The sequence below is a fragment of the Dendropsophus ebraccatus genome, chromosome 4 (assembly GCF_027789765.1).
Source record: "Dendropsophus ebraccatus isolate aDenEbr1 chromosome 4, aDenEbr1.pat, whole genome shotgun sequence".
NCBI classification, from domain to species: domain Eukaryota; kingdom Metazoa; phylum Chordata; class Amphibia; order Anura; family Hylidae; genus Dendropsophus; species Dendropsophus ebraccatus.
The window spans coordinates 39,458,157-39,475,755 of NC_091457.1; the positions used below are offsets into that span (position 1 = coordinate 39,458,157).

A 17,599-nucleotide genomic window follows, 5' to 3' on the forward strand; every position below is an offset into this window, starting at 1 on the left:
GGCGCTGTTTTGCTATATGGATGCAATCGGGGAGGCGTACCGCGTGTATGGGGGGCAGGCCTGGCTGCGGTACGACGAGCAGTTCAGGCAGAGGAAGGCGGTGCGGCCCAGTATCCGATGGGATCACAAGGATATTGGGCTGTGGCTGCGGGTCACGGCTCAGGCTCGGTCTGGGTTTGGGGGGCAGTCCTTTCAGTCGGACGCCGGGGGCCCCAGTCAGCCGGGGCACTCGGCGGCCATACAACGAGGGCTGTGCTTCCAGTACAATGACGGAAACTGTAAGTTTGGAGCCAAATGTAAGTTCCGTCATGAATGTTCAGTGTGCGGGGGGGGGGGGGGGCCCCGGGGCCGCGCGGTGTTTTCGGGGGGGTAGATCCCGGGCTGGGGGCGATGCTGCTGGAAAAGGGAGTGACGCCGGTGCGGGTGGACGCAATGGTTCCCTTTCTAAGTAGGTACCCTGACAGGGAGGCGGCGCGGTTGTTAGAGTTGGGTTTTCGGGAGGGGTTTGTTATTCTGTCGGTGCCTTCGGCGAGGGCCGTGGGGCGGAGGAACCTGCGATCGGCTTTGGAGCATCCCACGGTGGTTGCAGAGAAGCTGGCTAAGGAAGTCGCTTTGGGCAGGATGGCGGGCCCCTTTTTATCACCGCCGGTTGGGGGGTTGCACGTTTCGCCGCTGGGGGTCGTGCCTATCACCATCTGTCTTTTCCGCGGGGTGGTTCGGTGAATGACGGTATTGACCTGGACCTGTGTTCGGTGCACTACACGTCCTTCGATGAGGCGGTGGGTCAAGGTTTTTGGGCCGGGCGCGCTGTTGGCCAAGACAGATATTGAATCAGCCTTCCGGCTGCTTCCTGTGCATGCGGACAGTTTGTATTTGTTGGGGTGTTTTTTGGACGGGGAGTATTACGTTGACCATTGCCTGCCTATGGGGTGCTCCCTGTCGTGCTCGTACTTTGAGGCGTTTAGCACATTCTTGGAGTGGGTGGTGCGCGACACGACAGGGTGCACCTCTGTCATCCATTACCTGGATGATTTTTTGTGTGTGGGGCCGGCTGGGTTGAGGCAATGCACCATGTTGTTGCATTCTCTGCATCGGGTGATGGAGCGCTTTGGCGTTCCATTGGCTCATGATAAGACGGAGGGACCAACTTCGTCCCTGAGTTTCTTGGGAATTGTTCTGGACACGGTTAGGATGGAATGCCGCCTGCCGGAGGAGAAGCTGGCCGACCTTAAGTCGGTTGTGGCTCGGGTCAAAGGGGCTCGAAAGGTTACGTTACGGGATCTGCAGTAGTTGTTGGGGAAGCTCAACTTCGCCTGCAGTATCATGCCCATGGGGCGGATTTTTTGCAGACGCTTGGCTCAGGCCACGGCGGGGGTGAAGGCCCCCCATCACTTTGTGCGGTTGAAGGCCGAGTTGAGGGATGACTTGGAGGTCTGGTCTTCATTCTTGGAATCGTTTAATGGGCGATCATTGATGCTGGGCCAAGTGATGGACGCAGCTGATTTTGAACTGTTCAACGCTGCTGGGGGGGTCGGATTCGGGATATTCTGGCAAGGGCGATGGTGTGCGGAGTCCTGGCCGGCGGCTTGGAGAGAGGCGGGGCATGTAAAAAATCTTGCTTTACTCGAGCTGTTCCCCATAGTTGTGGCTGTGGCCATGTGGGGGGACAGGTTCAGGAATCGTAAGGTGCGCTTCCACTGCGATAATTTGGGAGTGGTGACGGCGATCAATACTTTATCAGCATCCTCACCCCCGGTGGTGCGGTTGGTTCAGTATTTGGTCCTTAGGTGCTTAGCTCTGAATGCTTGGGTGGTGGCGGTACATGTCCCGGGGGTTCAGAATTGCATAGCTGACGCCATTTCTCGTTCGCAGTGGCAGCGCTTGGCAGCGTTTTCGGGATTTGGCTCCAGAGGCGGAAGCGGAGGGAGAGCGGTGTCCGGCGGACCTTTGGGATCTTCCTTTCGGGAAGCGCAGCAGTTGATTCGGAAATCGCTGGCTCCTGGCACCTGGGTGGCGTACCAAGCGGCATGGGAACACTGGGAATCGTGGAGGTTGAGTATGGGTCCGGAAGTAGGTGAGGAATTAGCGTTCCTGTCGTTGCTGGGGCACTGTAGCGAGGAGGGGTGGTCAGTTGCCCGGATTAATCGCCTGGTGGCGGGGGTTTCGTTTGGGTGCAAGGCACGAGGGTCGCAGGTGGTCACTAAGACTTTCCTGGTGCGTCAGGTGCTTAAGGGCTTTCGGAAAGGGCAGGAAGGTGGAGGATGGCCGGCGCCCCGTGTCGTTTGGGCTGTTGACCCAGCTGGGGTGTGTTTTGGGGAGGTTTGTGTTTCAAACATTGAGGCTTCTCTGTTCCGCTTGGCCTTTTCTCTGGCCTTTTTCGGGGCTCTCCGATTGGGGGAGTTGGTGTCCCCTGCTGTTCGATTGCCTGGAGGGCTACAGGCCGAGGATGTGGATTTATATGGGGATCGGGTGGAGTTTTGGCTGCGACGCTCCAAAACGGATCAGGAAGGGAGGGGTAGGCGAGTGGTGCTGTTTGAAGTTCCTGGATCGGGGGTTTGCCCGGTGCTGTGTTTACGACAGTTTAGAGGTGGGGCTGTTGGGGAGCGGGGACCGTTGCTGGTCCACGAGGATGGTACGTTTTTGTCTCGCTACCAGTTCATAGCGGTGTTGCGGAAGTGCCTCGGTTGCTTGGGATTGGAGGTGCGGTCTTACTGTGGCCATTCGTTTCGGATCGGTGCGGCAAGGGTTAGGAGAGGAGGTGATTAGGCGTATAAGCAGGTGGGAATCCATCAGGTTCCGATCTTATGTGCGCCTGTTGTGATTGTGGTGGGCACTGGGTGTGTGGTGTGTTGCCCCAAAAAATCCCGGGGGGGGGGGGGGGCTGGTTAACTGTTGATTGCAGGCCTTTACTGTTTCTTTTGTTCTAGGTGGCCCCCCTTGCCTGGTGTGGATTTTGGGGCACTCATACGTGCGTTGGGGAGAGAGACGGAGTGCCCTATACACTATATACATGATAGATACACACACACACACACACACAGATAGGCACATTACATAATATACACTATAAATATGATAGATGCACACACACACAGATAAGCACATTACATAATATGCACTATATACATGATAGATGCGCACACACACACACACACACACACACACACACACAGATAGGCACATTACATAGACATACACACACACACACACACACATATATATATATCACTCACATGCATAAACACATGACACATGTACAGACACACACAGATGACAAAGATAGACAAGTATTAACACACACACACACACACACACATGTTAAGGAGGGCAGGAAGCATCAGTCTTCTTGTCTCCATTTTTACCTCCTCTTCCCCCAGCCAGGCCCGGCAGCCTGCAGCCTCTCCCCCTCCTCCTGTGCACCAACTGCACACATAGCAACAGGAGACAGTCACATGAGGGGGATGGAGGAGCCCTGCTGCTGCTGCTGCTCTTGGCATCTTCCTGGTGACAGGCAGGAAGAGAGCAGGAACGAAACTGGGAGCTGATATAAGGGAGCCAGGTGAGCAGGAGGAGGGGAGGGCCCATGATTAGTTTACAGAAAGAATTGGCCCTGATGCTGTTCTTTACTCACCCCAGCAGAGTGGGAGCCAGCAGGGGGCCCCTTGAGCTCCCGATACAAGGCAGCATCTAAACGGGAGGCCCCTATCTGGCTCAGGGGCAGGGCCCAGCAAGGAGGCTCCCCAGTGGCCCAGTCCGACCCTGGACGGGGGAGAAACCACCAGGATGATGATGATGATGATGATTATTCTCATCATCCCGGTGGTCTCTCTCCCATCCAGCACCAGAACTGTTACCAGAGTTTACCCTGCTTCGTGCACCTGTCCCTACCGCTGCACAGCCCTGCCCGCACTACAGAATGTTAGACAGTGTGACCTGATGTGAACTCTTGCTAGTAGTAGAAGACTTCATGCAATTGTGCATTTGTCATAATAAATGTATATTGAAAATTTTTAAAATTTTGTTGGGCAATAATATATTTTAAATATTTAAAAATATGTTTTGCACGGAATTCTCCTTTTAATATTGATTCTGTGAATACTAACTACCTTTTATTATTTTACAGCTATATTCTGTGATTACTATAATGATGTTGGAGAGTGCGAATGGCATTATAAACCCTGTGGTGATAAATGTATGAAGACTTGCAGAAACCCCAAGGGAGAGTGCCTACATGAACTTTCAGGCTGTGAAGGTAAAAAGATAAATGGAAGATTTACTGTTTTGAACTCTATGCTATAGTTTTTAACACTTTATTCCAATCAAGAGAATCAGATGGTTGTAAATCTCTAATTTCCTCTATAGATTGTTGAAATTAGTGAAATATACAAAAGTAAAATGTTCTATCTAATGACTCTATAACTCTAATTATTTAAAACCATACATTCAAACCGTGCTGTGACTAATGACGGCTCTCTGTCTGTCAGATCGCTCTGCGGAGGTGATTGACAGGAAAAGAGACTTTTACATAGTCCTCCTCTCCTCTTCTGTATGTTGTCGGGCAGTGTGCAGGCGGAGCTTCCTCCTGCAGGGGGACAGAACTGCCCAGTAACCCCCTGTATACTGTGCCTTGTGCCTAGACCTTGTGCAGCAGATCTCCTTACAGTATTTACGTAAATAGCATAGAGACCTCTGCTGATTACCCGGGTTGCCAAAATAGTTTTCTTTTAGCTTTTGTTATTGTGTTTGTTTTTCTTTTCGAGATATATACACGCACACACACACACACACACACACACACACACACACACACACACACACAGTCAAGTCACATTATTATGACCACCAGCTAATATGTAGAGTTGCCATCTTGTACAGCAAGGACAGCAGTTAGATAGGCTTTGATTGATTTAAGAAGGTATGCTTGATAGGTTGCCACTAGAGATGAGCGAACCGGGTTCGGGTTCAAATCCATCCGAACCCGAACGTTCGGCGTTTGATTAGCGGTGGCTGCTGAAGTTGGATAAAGCCCTAAGGCTATGTGGAAAACATGGATATAGTCATTGGCTGTATCCATGTTTTCCAGACAACCTTAGAGCTTTATCCAAGTTCAGCAGCCACCGCTAATCAAATGCCAAACGTTCGGGTTCGGATGGACTCGAACCCGAACCCGGTTCGCTCATCTCTAGTTGCCACAGGTATGAGGAGCCACGTTGACTGTAGTGCATCTAACAGCTGCTGGAGAGTGTGTCAGGCATGATACATAAAGCGAACACAACTATTGAGGTGGACCCACAGTTGCTCAATTGGGTTTAAGATTGCTAAATTACTGGGCCAGTACATTACTTTAATGTCTTGGTCATGTTCTTCCAGCCAATGCTGGAAGCCTGGTGAGATGCCACCTTGTCTTGCTGGAAGACTTTATCTGCCACAGGGAAGACACACAGCCTGTGTGGTGTACGTTAATGGCAAAGATAGAGTCATACTTAGTGGACACAGAGAATGCCATGAGAACACTACCCAGACCATAACACTGCCACCTCCAGCATGTGTTCTACCAGCATTGGCTGGATGTTCGTTCTCTGATGTTTCTCATCTGGCATTTCAACATCCATCTGTTTAATGATGTAGCACATGTGAAGAAGCAACCATTTTGCCGATTGGTGGAGGTCCAATTCCTATACTGCATAGTTGCAGTGATCATCTATATGCTGTAGTGTATTATATGTATGTATTTATTGGGAAACCCTTCCAACTAATCTCTTCCATTCATACTACAGGCTGCTATCCAAAATGCCCACCATCCAGGCCCTTTTTCAATGAAGATACTATGAAGTGTGTGGCTAACTGTGGCTGTGTTGAGCATGGCATCTATTATAACTATGGGGATAAAGTACAGCGTAGCTGTCATTCTTGGTAAGAAAAAAGATAATTTTAGCTATCATGCAAATTATCTGAATTGGGTTCAAATAGTATAAGGGTGGCTAGGAACTGTATACACCGAATACTTCTAGAGTCCTTACTAGTTAAATATACTTACTTTACATGTCTTTTAGGAGTCTAAATGTTTTTGTTTTTTGTTTTTTTTATAGTGTTTGTGCTATAAATGGAATCAAATGTCATTACGATATCAACGGTATGTACATCTGTCTGTAAGTTCATGATGCTCTATTTCTGGTTAGGCGATGTTCACAGATCGTATGACACCGGCAGTGAAGTTCATCGCGGCCGGTACTGCAGTACCAGCCAGATGATCTTCATTCCTATTGAATTGGGATGCCGATGTACCCGCGTGGGCCCGCATCCCAGTTCACTATTAAACACAATGGAGAGTGCGGCCGGATCCGCACACTTCATTTTGTGACCTGTCAGGGATGTGCAGCCGCTATTCAATGAATAGTGGGCGCACAAAACTGACGTGTCAGTTTCTTGTGCGACCGATAGCAATCCTGGCCGGAGCGTATACTATGTGTATACACTTCAGCCAGGATTCCATAGACTATAGCACAACGTAAGTTTCCTTTTAATCATGGCCATTGTTGCAAATCGGTGTTGTGTGAACATGGCCTTAGATTGTTTTAATTGTGATACATCATGATACATCATGAGGGTATATTTTATTAGTAATAAGAATAAAAAATGCAGAAAACAGTACAGAATCCTTAAAAAAAGTATTATGAGTACTGTGATTAAAGTGTACCTGTCATGAGAGCTGCTACCGGATCAGTGGTGAATTGGACATTGTGGACGAAAGTTTGGGTCTCCATGCATAAGATCGTAATGCATACGACCCCCAATGATATATAATTTGAGTCACACTCATTACCGTCTCATTTGTTTTCATAGTCATGGAGACCCAAACTTCTTCCAGCAGTATGAAATTTACCTCAGACCCAGCAGCAGTCTTCATAACAGTTGCACTTTAAGGCCATTTTCACACATCTTGACCTGGCCAAGTTACAGAACGGCCGTTAATACTGAAGATCATCCGTTCGAATGATCTTCATTTGTGCTGAATTGGGATGCTGGCGCATCTGTGTTAGCGCATCCCAATTCACCACTGAACACAATGGAGAGTGCGGCCGGAGCAGCACACTCTATTGTTATGGCTGTCAGGGATGTGCAGCCACTATTCAAGGAATAGCAGCCACACAAAACTGACAAGAGAGGTTTTTTGTTCAGCCGTTAATGATCCAGGCCAGAGTGTATACTATGGGAGACATTTATGAAGTCCGGCGTTTCTTACAATGTCCCTGCAGCTCCGCTCAGAGGATTTATGTGTACTAAGCCACTATTGTAATATTTTACTGCGGTGCAGGGCCCTTGCTTTGCCTCTTATTGTATAATAGTTTGCTGCTTGTTTTGTATATTGGCTTGTATATAGTTCCTATATGATGTTATACAGGCAGTTAGCTGCTATTAATAAGTTGGCATATATTGCAAATGATTTATATACAACATTCAAAAAGTTACTTGGCTGTTGCCGCATTGATTGAGATCGTATTGAATGAGTACTGTGTAGCATTCTGTCTGTTGGCGCGCAGACCTTGTATGTGGACCAGGGTTAGCTAATCCCGTAAATGTATGCCCTTGCGTCGTTAAGGGTGTTCAGAGGGGGGCCGCACGGCAACCCAGCTCTGAACCGCCGTGATCCTGGGTGCTATTTGCAGCCAGGGACTGCAGCTATTAGTGGGCACAGTCCGATCGCCATGCACACTAATTAGCTTTTTAAATACAGCTGCATTTAAAAAGCTTCTTTTACGGTCCCTGGTGGTCTAGTGGGGGGATTGCTTCCCCCCCCCCCCCCCCCACGACGTGATCACGGAGGAGTGGTCCACGTATCTTTACTCGGCCGGGGTCTGCGCCGTGATGGCGCTGATCCCGGCTCAGCATTCTATTGCTTTCTGCTATATCTATACTGCATAGATCTTAATAAGAGGTCAGTGTAGTTATACTAAAAGTCCCCCAGTATGTGTGTAAAAAAAAAAAGAAGATGATTAATAAAAAAAACCCTCCCCTTATAAAAGTTTGAATCACCCCCCTTTACTCATTTTATAAATAAAAATAAATAAACATGTTTGGTATCACTGTGTGAGTAATCACCCAAACTATTAAGTTATTTAATCCTGATCCCTCATAGTAAATGGCGTAAGCGCAAAAAAATTCCAAAGTGCAAAGCTGTGCATTTTTGGTCGCATCAAATGCAGCAAAATTGTAATAAAAAGCTATCAAAAAGTTGCATATGCACAATTAAGGTACCAATAGAGAGTACAGATCATGGCGGAAATAATGACACCTCACACGGCCCCATAGACTAAAGGATAAAAGCGGTATAAGCATGGTAATAGAGCGATTTTAAAAAACATATTTTTTTAAAAGGTTTTTTTTTTTTTTTAAAGTCATCAAATAAAATAAAAGTTACACAAATTACATATTATTGTAATCATAACAACTTGAGGAACATAAATAACAAGTCAGTTTTACCCTAGGGCAAACAACGTTAACACAAAACCTCCCCAAATTTAAAAAAAATGCTTGTTTTTTTTTTCAGTTTCACCACACATTTAATTTTTTGCTGGTTTTGCAGCGTACTTTATGCAAAAATTAAGCATGTCATTGCAAAGTTCAAAAAATAAGGGCTCATGTGGGTTTCTAGGTGGAGAAAATGCAAGTGCTATGGCCTTTTAAGTAGAGATAAGCGAATAGTATTCAATCAAATAGCTATTCGATCGAATACTGCACTATTCGAAAGATTCGAGTTCGATCGAATATATGATTGAATATTCGAATCTAAATTAACTTTACTAAAACAGCTAAACAATTTTTTAGCTGTTTTAATACAGTTTATGCTCCCCGGGAAAGCAGGAAAGCAGTATTACAGAGATCGGTATTACCGGCAATTAGCAATTGCCGGCAATAATTCTGATCCCTGTAATAGTTCATATTAAATTAATAAAACAAAGTTTCGTTCTAAAAAAGTTATTTTCATTGTTCAATAGCTTAATTAAAATGAATCCATGCTTTTGCAATTAAATATACTGTTAATAAAAAAAATAAATACAGAAATAAATGTGTGTGTATATATATATATATATATATATATATATATATTTTTTTTTTTTTTTTTTTTTTTTTACAGTCTATTTAATTGCAAAAGTATGTATTGGTTTTAATTAAGCTATTGAACAACGAAAATTTCTGTATTAGAACGAAAATGTGTTAGCCGGTATAAAATGTCTAACACTAACCCCCCCCCCCCCCCCCCATTGTTACCCCAGTACCCAATGCCACCAGGGGTTCTGGGAAGAGCCAGGTGCCAGTGGTCCCGGAGCGTCAAAGTTGGCGCTCCTGGACTGCGCGGCAGCAGGCTGGTAATATTAAGGCTGGGGAAGGGCAAAAACAATGGCCCTTCCCACCCTGATGTTATTAGGCTGTTGTTGCTTGGATTTTAACCCGGCTGGTTATGAAGATAGGGGGAACCCTACACGTTTTTTTTTTTTTAATAAATAAATAATTAAAAAAAAACACATAGGATTCCCCCTATTTTCATAACCAGCAGGGTTAAAAACCAAGCAACAGCAGCCTAATAACATCAGGATGGGAAGGGCCATTGTTTTTGGCCCTCCCAAGCCTTAATATTACCAGCCTGCTGCCGCCCAGTCCAGGAGTCCCAATTTTGACGCTCCGGGACCACTGGCACCCGGCTCTTCCCAGTACCCCTGGTGGCATTGGGTACTGGGGTAATAATGGGGGGGTTAGTGTTAGCCATTTTATACCGGCTAACACTAAGCCCCGACTAAGTAATGAATTCCGTCTATTAGACGGCTTCCACTACTAAGTCTATATGGTAAAGAACTAAAGACAAGACACAAATGAAAAATATTTTTTATTTAAATAAAAACACCCCCACACCCCTTATTGACCATTTTATAAAAAAAAAACCCCAACAACCGCTGGTCATCGACGTAGTCCATCGAATCTGCCGTAATCCACAGGATACCGATATCTGAAAAACAAAAAGGAAGAAACACACACAAAAACACACAAACAGGAGCACAACACCCATCACTGTGAGCGGTGCTGTGCACCTTACAGTATGCAGCATCTTTACAGATCGCTGCTTACAGTGTGGCACCCAAGGGGTTAAGGGAGGATGCATTGCATCCCCCTTAACCTTTTGGGTTCCATACTGAACAATCTGGCTGACTGATGTCAGACTGCACCCATACCAGCAAGGAAGGGGTTAAGTGACCCCCCTTTCTTGCTGGGATGGGCGCAGTGCAGGGCGGGGGGAGAGCTTTCTACTCACCCTCCGATGTCTTCTATCTAATCAGCTGAGTGTACATATAAATCAAAATGTTTCTTCTAATGTTGCTATTGTGATAAAAAAAAATAGCATCATTAGAAGAAACATTTGCTGTTTGAATTAAAGTAAAGTAATAATTAGTACATTGAGCTGTATTACCGGCAATAGGAATTGCCGGCATTAATACAGCTTCCTGTAGTAGCTAATATTTAATTAATAAAGCATATTTTCGTTCTAATAAAGTTATTTTCGTTGTTTGTTGTCGACTATTCGATCAAATATTGAATCCTATTATAGTCTATGGGAGAAAAATCCTTGGGACCTGGAAATCAAGATTCGACGAATCGAAGGTCACCAAGTCCAAGACATCTTTAGAAAGTGATGCAAACACCTCTGGAATGCATCTGGGAAAGCAGGGAAGCAGTACTACAGGGCGCGGTATTGCAGGCAATAATGCCGATCCCAGTAATAGTTAATATTTAATTAATAAAACAAAGTTTCATTCTAAAAAAAATATTTGTGTTGTTCAATAGCTTAATTAAAACGAATACATACTTTTGCAGTTAACCCCTTGCCTCCGCAGCCTGTTTTGGCCTTAATGACCAGGGACTATTTTTGAAATCTGACCTGTCTCTCTTTATGTAGTTATAACTCTGCGGTGCTTTTAACTATCGTGGTTATTCTGAGATTGTTTTTTCGTGACATATTCCTATTTATGTTAGTGGTATACTTTGGTTGATATACTCAGTAGTTTTTTGTAAAGAACACAACATTTGCGCAAAAATTTGAAAAATGTATGTTTCTTTATTTTCAAAACTCTCTTTTCCTAAGAAAGATAGTCATATCACATGAACTAATTATTACTGCAACAACTACAACATGTCTGCTTTATGGTGACGTCATTTGGTGAACGTCCTTTTACTTGTTAGGATGTTAGAGGGCTTAGAAATTTTGCAGCGATTTTTCAAATTTTCAGGAAAATTTCTAATTCTGATTTCATTAGGGACCAGTTCAGTTCTGAAATGGATTTGTGGGGCCTGCATGTTAGTTACCCCGATAAATCTCTCCACTGTAAAAACTGCACCCCTCAAAGTATTCAAATTAACCCTTTAGGTGTTTTGCAGAAATTTAAGCAAGTTGGAGGGGAAATTTTACATTTTAATTTTTTTGGCAGATATTTCATTTTAATCCATTTTTTCCTCTAACACAGCAAATACTAACTGAGAAATACCACTCACTATTTATGCCCCTTATTCCAATGTTTCTAGAAATCCCCCATATGTGGCCGCAGTGCGTCACCTGACTCAACCACAGGCTGCAGACTGAGACCTGGGGAATTTTGGGGTCTTTTTTAATTTCAAGGTTTTTTTTAGCCATTATACCATATTACAGAGGCCTTGTGGTGCCCAAATATTTGTGTAAGACAAGTTGACGTTTCCATCGGTACCATTCGGCGGGACATGTGACAGCCTCATCATTTTTTAATTAATTTATTATGAGGTGGTACAAATAAAAAAACACAACTTAGCAGCTGTTTTTCATCATTTTTTTGTACGCCGTTTACTATACGTCACATATGACATGTTGTTGTTATTCATCATGTCAGTTTGATTACAGCGATATCCATTTTATATAACTTTTGTTATAGTTTATGGCATTTATACTATAAATACTGTTTGCATCTTGCATATTGTAAGTGTGGTAATATTTTAATTTTTTCACCAATGGCGTTATGTGAGGGCTTTTTTTTTTGCAGCATAAGCTGACATATTTAGTGGTACACCTTTTGGGTACATGTGACTTTTTGATAGGTTTTCCCTTTATTTTTTAGGGGGCCGGATTAACAAAAAATTTTATTTTTGTTAGTTTTTTTTTTTTTTTTTATGGCATTAATCGGGTGGAATAATTAATGTAACGGGTTAATAGATTATGGACGTGGCGATACCAAATATGTGTATCTCATTTATAGGGGATCATTTATAAAGGGGGATGGAGAATGTGAATATTTATTTATTTATTTAATTTATATATATTTATTTATTTTAATTAATTATTTATTTATTTATTTATGATGTATTTATTTCATTTATTTATTGTAATTAATTATTTCTTTTATTATGTATGTGTTTAGTGTGGGGTTTTTTTTACTTTCACTTTTTTACATATATAATGCATTACAGCACATGATCAGTGCTGTAATGCATTATATATTGAATGATCTGTCAGTGTTATACTGACAGATCATTCAAATGATCAGGTCCCTGCCTCAGTGCAGGGGCCTGGTCATTAGAAATCATAGCAGCACAGACGCACTGAGAAGCGTCTGGGTTGCTATGGATACCCTCCCGGAGTCGTGCGATTGCTCGCGCGGCTCCGGGGGGGCGGGTGTTTGGGGGGTTAGTGGAGTGCAGAGGGAGCCGGGGGAGCATGTGGAAGGGGTTGCCGCACGGGGGGCTCGGCGGGCTCTGCAGTAAAGAAGGGCAGCCTGGGGGGAGCGCAGCAGCATGTGCCGCAGCTTCCTCCCAGGCACCCGATCGGCAGGGGGGGCGGCTCAGGATGGTAGGACCACAGGAAGAGGGCAGCCATGTGGGGGGGCACGGGGAGGGGGCGGCTGCACGGGGGGATCAGCAGCAAAGAAGGAGAGCCTGGGGGGAGCGCAGCAGCATGTGTCGCAGCTTCCTCCCAGGCACCCGATCAGCAGGGGTAAGCATATCTCCCTATAGACGCTGCGGTCACACTGACCGCGGCATCTATGGGGTTAACTGCCCGGGGGGAGCACGGCTCCCCTCCGGGCAGTGGCAGCGGGAGGAGGCTGTGTGACACAGCCTCCTCCTGCTGCCCGATCTCACCTAGGGACAGAGGGGAGAGGCAGGGAAAGCATGACGTCCAGGGACGTCATGATGCGTTCTGGCACTGCTTTTCATGACGTCCCTGGACGTCATATTGGGGGAAGGGGTTAAATATACTGTAAATAAATAAATAAATAAATACAAACAAGGTAGCGATGAGGCGGCACTCCAGATATAGTGAATAAAGCAAGTTAATTTATTCACCCATTATGTGTAATACAACGTTTCAGTTTCCCAATAAAAATTTTTTCAAGCACCCACCGGAGCTATTGCCGCACAGTGCCGTCTACACCCTCCAATTTTAAATAAATAAATAAATAAATATAAACACATTTATTTATATATATATTTTTATTAACATTATATTTAATTGCAAAAGCATGGATTCGTTTTAATTAAGCTATTGAACAACAAAAATATTTTTTTTAGAACGAAACTTTGTTTTATTAATTAAATATTAACTATTACTGGGATCGACATTATTGCCTGCAATACCGTGCCCTGTAATACTGCTTCCCTGCTTTCCCAGATTCCAGAGGTGTTTGCATCACTTTCTAAAGTTATCTTGGACTTGGTGACCTCCGATTCGTCGAATCTTGATTTCCAAGTCCCAAGGATTTTTCTCCCATAGACTATAATGGGATTCAATATTTGATCGAATAGTCGAATATCGGGAGCTATTCGAATCCAATCCAATCTAATCAAATATTTCACTATTCGCTCATCTCTATTTTTAAGCGCAAGGAGGAAAAAACGAAAGCGCAAAAATGGAAATTGGGCCGGTCTTTAAGGGGTTAATAATTATTATTTGCAAAAAAAAATTCAATAAAAAGAAAAAAAAAAACATTAGAAAATTTGTCATGTCACTTTTGCTGTTAAGTACATTATTCAAACACGGGAACCTTCCAAAAATTACAAAATTGCATTCTCCCATTATATAAATAAAACATATAAAAATAAATAAATAAACATATAATACACCATAGCGTGCCTAATTGTCCGATCTATTAAAATATAACAAGCGTCATCACCAACGGCGAACGGCGTAAACGAAAAGAGCGATAAAAGTGCACGGATTACCAATTGTTGTTAAATTATATTAAAAAAATAAAATAAAAAGTGATCAAAACGTCCAATCTTCACAAATATGGTATTAATATCATCATATATATCATATAAGATCATGACGGAAAAAATTACATCTCATACAGCCCCATAGGTGAAAAAATAAAACTGTTATAAGCATCAAAATAGGCCCATTTTATTAATAATTAATTGAGAAAAAAAAGGATTTCATAAAAAAAAAAAGTATAACATTAGAGAATATGTGTAAACATGCATATGGTTGTGTTCGGACTGACCTATAGAATAACGATATTATGTTGCTTTTACCGTATACTGCATTACGTAGACACAGGAACCCCCCAAACATTACCATATTGCATTCTTTTTTACGATTTCACCAAGTTAAATCTTCATAAATAATAATTTTGGAGTTCCATCATACATGTTATGGTTGAATGAAAGAAGCCATTAAAAAGTACAACTACTCCTATAAAAAAACAAGCCCTTACATGGCCCTGTAGATAGAAAAATGAAAGTGCTAGAGTTCTTAGAAGGGGAGGAGGAAAAAACAAAAATGCAAAAATGAAAATTTGCTAGGTCCACTGGGTCATTTTGGGCCTGGTCCTTAAAGGGTTAAATCTACTTCATAACTGAGGTGGTCTCTTAAAAAAACAAAACAAAATGGAATGGAATGAGGCCAAATATCAACATTTAAAAAAAAAAAAAAATCACAGTATAAAAATTAGTAAAACGAACTGCTTCATTCCAACACAAATATGACTCAAATGTCACAAAATAACAAATACTGTGACTGAAACCCCATCCCCACATAGCATTCTACTTATTAGCATTTTTTTCACTTCTTTTTGGTAAATTTGGCAAAAAAAACCCCCAAAACAATATAGAAGAAAAACCTAAAAGATGTATTTGCCTACCTATGCTCCCCTAGTGTCCTCAAGTCTTGTCTGTGGGATTGCTTGTCACTGCAGCTGCAACTCATACTTCTTGTCCTCTATCTGAAGTGACAGGCCTCTCAGCGAATCACTGGCCAAGATGAGACAATGCTGAGGCCAGCAATTGGCAGAGCGGCCTGTCACTTCAGAGATGAGTTCGGAAGAGAAGGAGGCAACTATGGTAAGCAGGGGATTACAAAAACCACACAGTAGGACAACTGGGGAATGTGGGCAGGTAAGTACTCATCTTTACTATTTTCTTTACCCTCATATCAGCGGCTAATGATTTTTATGTTGAAAGACAGCGATCAGTCAACGATCGGTTCCTTGGCTGATCATTGTCTTTAGGGAGCAGGGAGCAAAATCTGCTCCTATTGGCCCGATTTGGCAAATAATAGCTCTGTGTAGGGATCTTAGTCTTGTCTTCAAGCTACTCTGTACCCACAATCTGCCCCCCCCCCCCCCAAACCGCTTGTACCTTTAGATTGCCAGGTGATGCAGTTATTGTCCTAAAAAACAACTTTTAAACTGGCAGCCCTGTGTCAAACGACCTTGGCCTTAACTTTGCACCACCCCTCCGTCCCTCCTCCCCACCCTCTTCATCATAAGGAATGCTCCAGGCAGATTTTCTACTATTTATCACCTGTGTCAGCAGGGCACATGAGATTGTTAAGGCACCTGTGCAATGTTCAGACAGGAGAAAATGTTCTAGGGGCATTCCTAATGATGAAGAGGGTGGGGAGGAGGGACAGAGGGGTGGTGCAAAGTTAGGGCACAGATATTTTAGGCCACGGCCGTTTGACACAGGGCTGCCAGTTTAAAAGTTGTTTGTAGGTTAATAACTGCATCACCTGCCGAACGGACCCCAGCATAGATCTTGGATTAAAAGCAGCTATCTGCACGGCACATGGGATCGTTAAGGCACCTGTGCAATGTTTAGACAGGAGAAAATGTTCTAGGGGCATTCCTAATGATGAAGAGGGTGGGGAGGAGGGACGGAGGGGTGGTGCAAAGTTAGGGCACAGATATTTTAGGACACGGCCGTTTAACACAGGGCTGCCAGTTTAAAAGTTGTTTGTAGGTTAATAACTGCATCACCTGCCGAACGGAACCCAGGATAGATCTTGGATTAAAAGCAGCTATCTGAAGGTACAAGTGGTTGGGGGGGGGGGGGGGGCAAATTGTGGGTACAGAGTCAATTTAAACAGGAACTTTTTCACAGCATTTTTATTTATTTATTTTTTGTGGGGAAGAGAGAAAAAAATCAGAAAAATAAATAAAGAGCAAACAAAATATCCCATCTACATAAATATGGTGCCAATAAAAACTTAAAAAAATATATAACACCCCAAATAGCTGTATAAGTTGAAACTTAAAGGGGTTGTCCAGCGAAAAAAAACATTCTTTCAAATCAACTGGTGTCATAAACTTATATATATTTGTAATTTACTTCTATTTAAAAATCTCAAGTTTTCCCATATTTATTAGCTACTAAATGTACTGCAGGAAATGTTGTTTATTTACATTCAGAAACAATGCTCTCTGCTGAAATCTCTGGGCGAGTCAGGAACTGTTCTGAGCAGAAGAGGTTTTCTATGGGGATTTGCTACTGCTCTGGACAGTTGCTGCCAGAGATGTCAGCAGAGAGCACTGTTTCTGAATGTAAATAAAACATGACTTCCTGCAGGACATACAACAGTTTATAAGTATGGGAAGACTTGAGATTTTTAAATAGAAGTAAATTACAAATCTATATAACGTTCTGACACCAGTAGATTTGAAAGAAACATTTTTTGGCTGGACAACCCCCTTTTGCTCTTAGAAGGCCAGGAAGAGAACCATTGCGTCCTTAAGAAATTAAGCCCCATACAGACGAAAAACAAGTCAATGTTTCCAAAGAAAATGTAGGGCAGAATATAGGGCCTGCTGTGATTTTAGAAAAATGCAAAGGCAAATAGAAATATCAAACTGCCCTGAAAAAACACCATTGCAAAAAAGACTTGTGGTTATTAAAGGGGTTATCCAGCACTACAAAAACATGGCCACTTTCTTCCAGAGACAGCCCCACTCTTGTCTCCAGCTTGGGTGGGGTTTTACTGCTCAGTTCTATTAAAGTGAATAGAGCTTAATTGCAAATCGTACCTGAAATGGAGACAAGAGTTATGTAGTCTCTGAAAGAAAGTGGCCATAATTTGTAGCACTGGAAAACCCCTTTAAGCTTTGATAACCATTGACTGTCATCTAACATCTGACCAAGGTTTTTAACACTACAGAAATACAATACTTTGATATGGATTTAGGCTAGTTCCACAGTGAATGTTTTACACTGTGGCCAAGATTAATCAACTAGAAACATTTTTGTCTCAGATAGATGGCAACTAATCTCTGCTCATTCAGAGAAGCAAAGGCTGAGCGGTAATCGCTTTCGT

General features: G+C 43.2%; 1 protein-coding gene across 1 annotated transcript in view; it reads left to right on the forward strand.

Moving 5' to 3' along the window:
- Positions 1 to 17,599, forward strand: part of LOC138789258 (mucin-5AC-like) — a 106,197-nt gene that overhangs the window by 52,134 nt on the left and 36,464 nt on the right. The window contains exons 26-28 of the mRNA XM_069967859.1: positions 4,124 to 4,252; positions 5,778 to 5,913; positions 6,090 to 6,133. Coding sequence (XP_069823960.1) covers positions 4,124 to 4,252; positions 5,778 to 5,913; positions 6,090 to 6,133 — 309 coding nt within the window. The remainder of the gene's footprint in view (positions 1 to 4,123; positions 4,253 to 5,777; positions 5,914 to 6,089; positions 6,134 to 17,599) is intronic.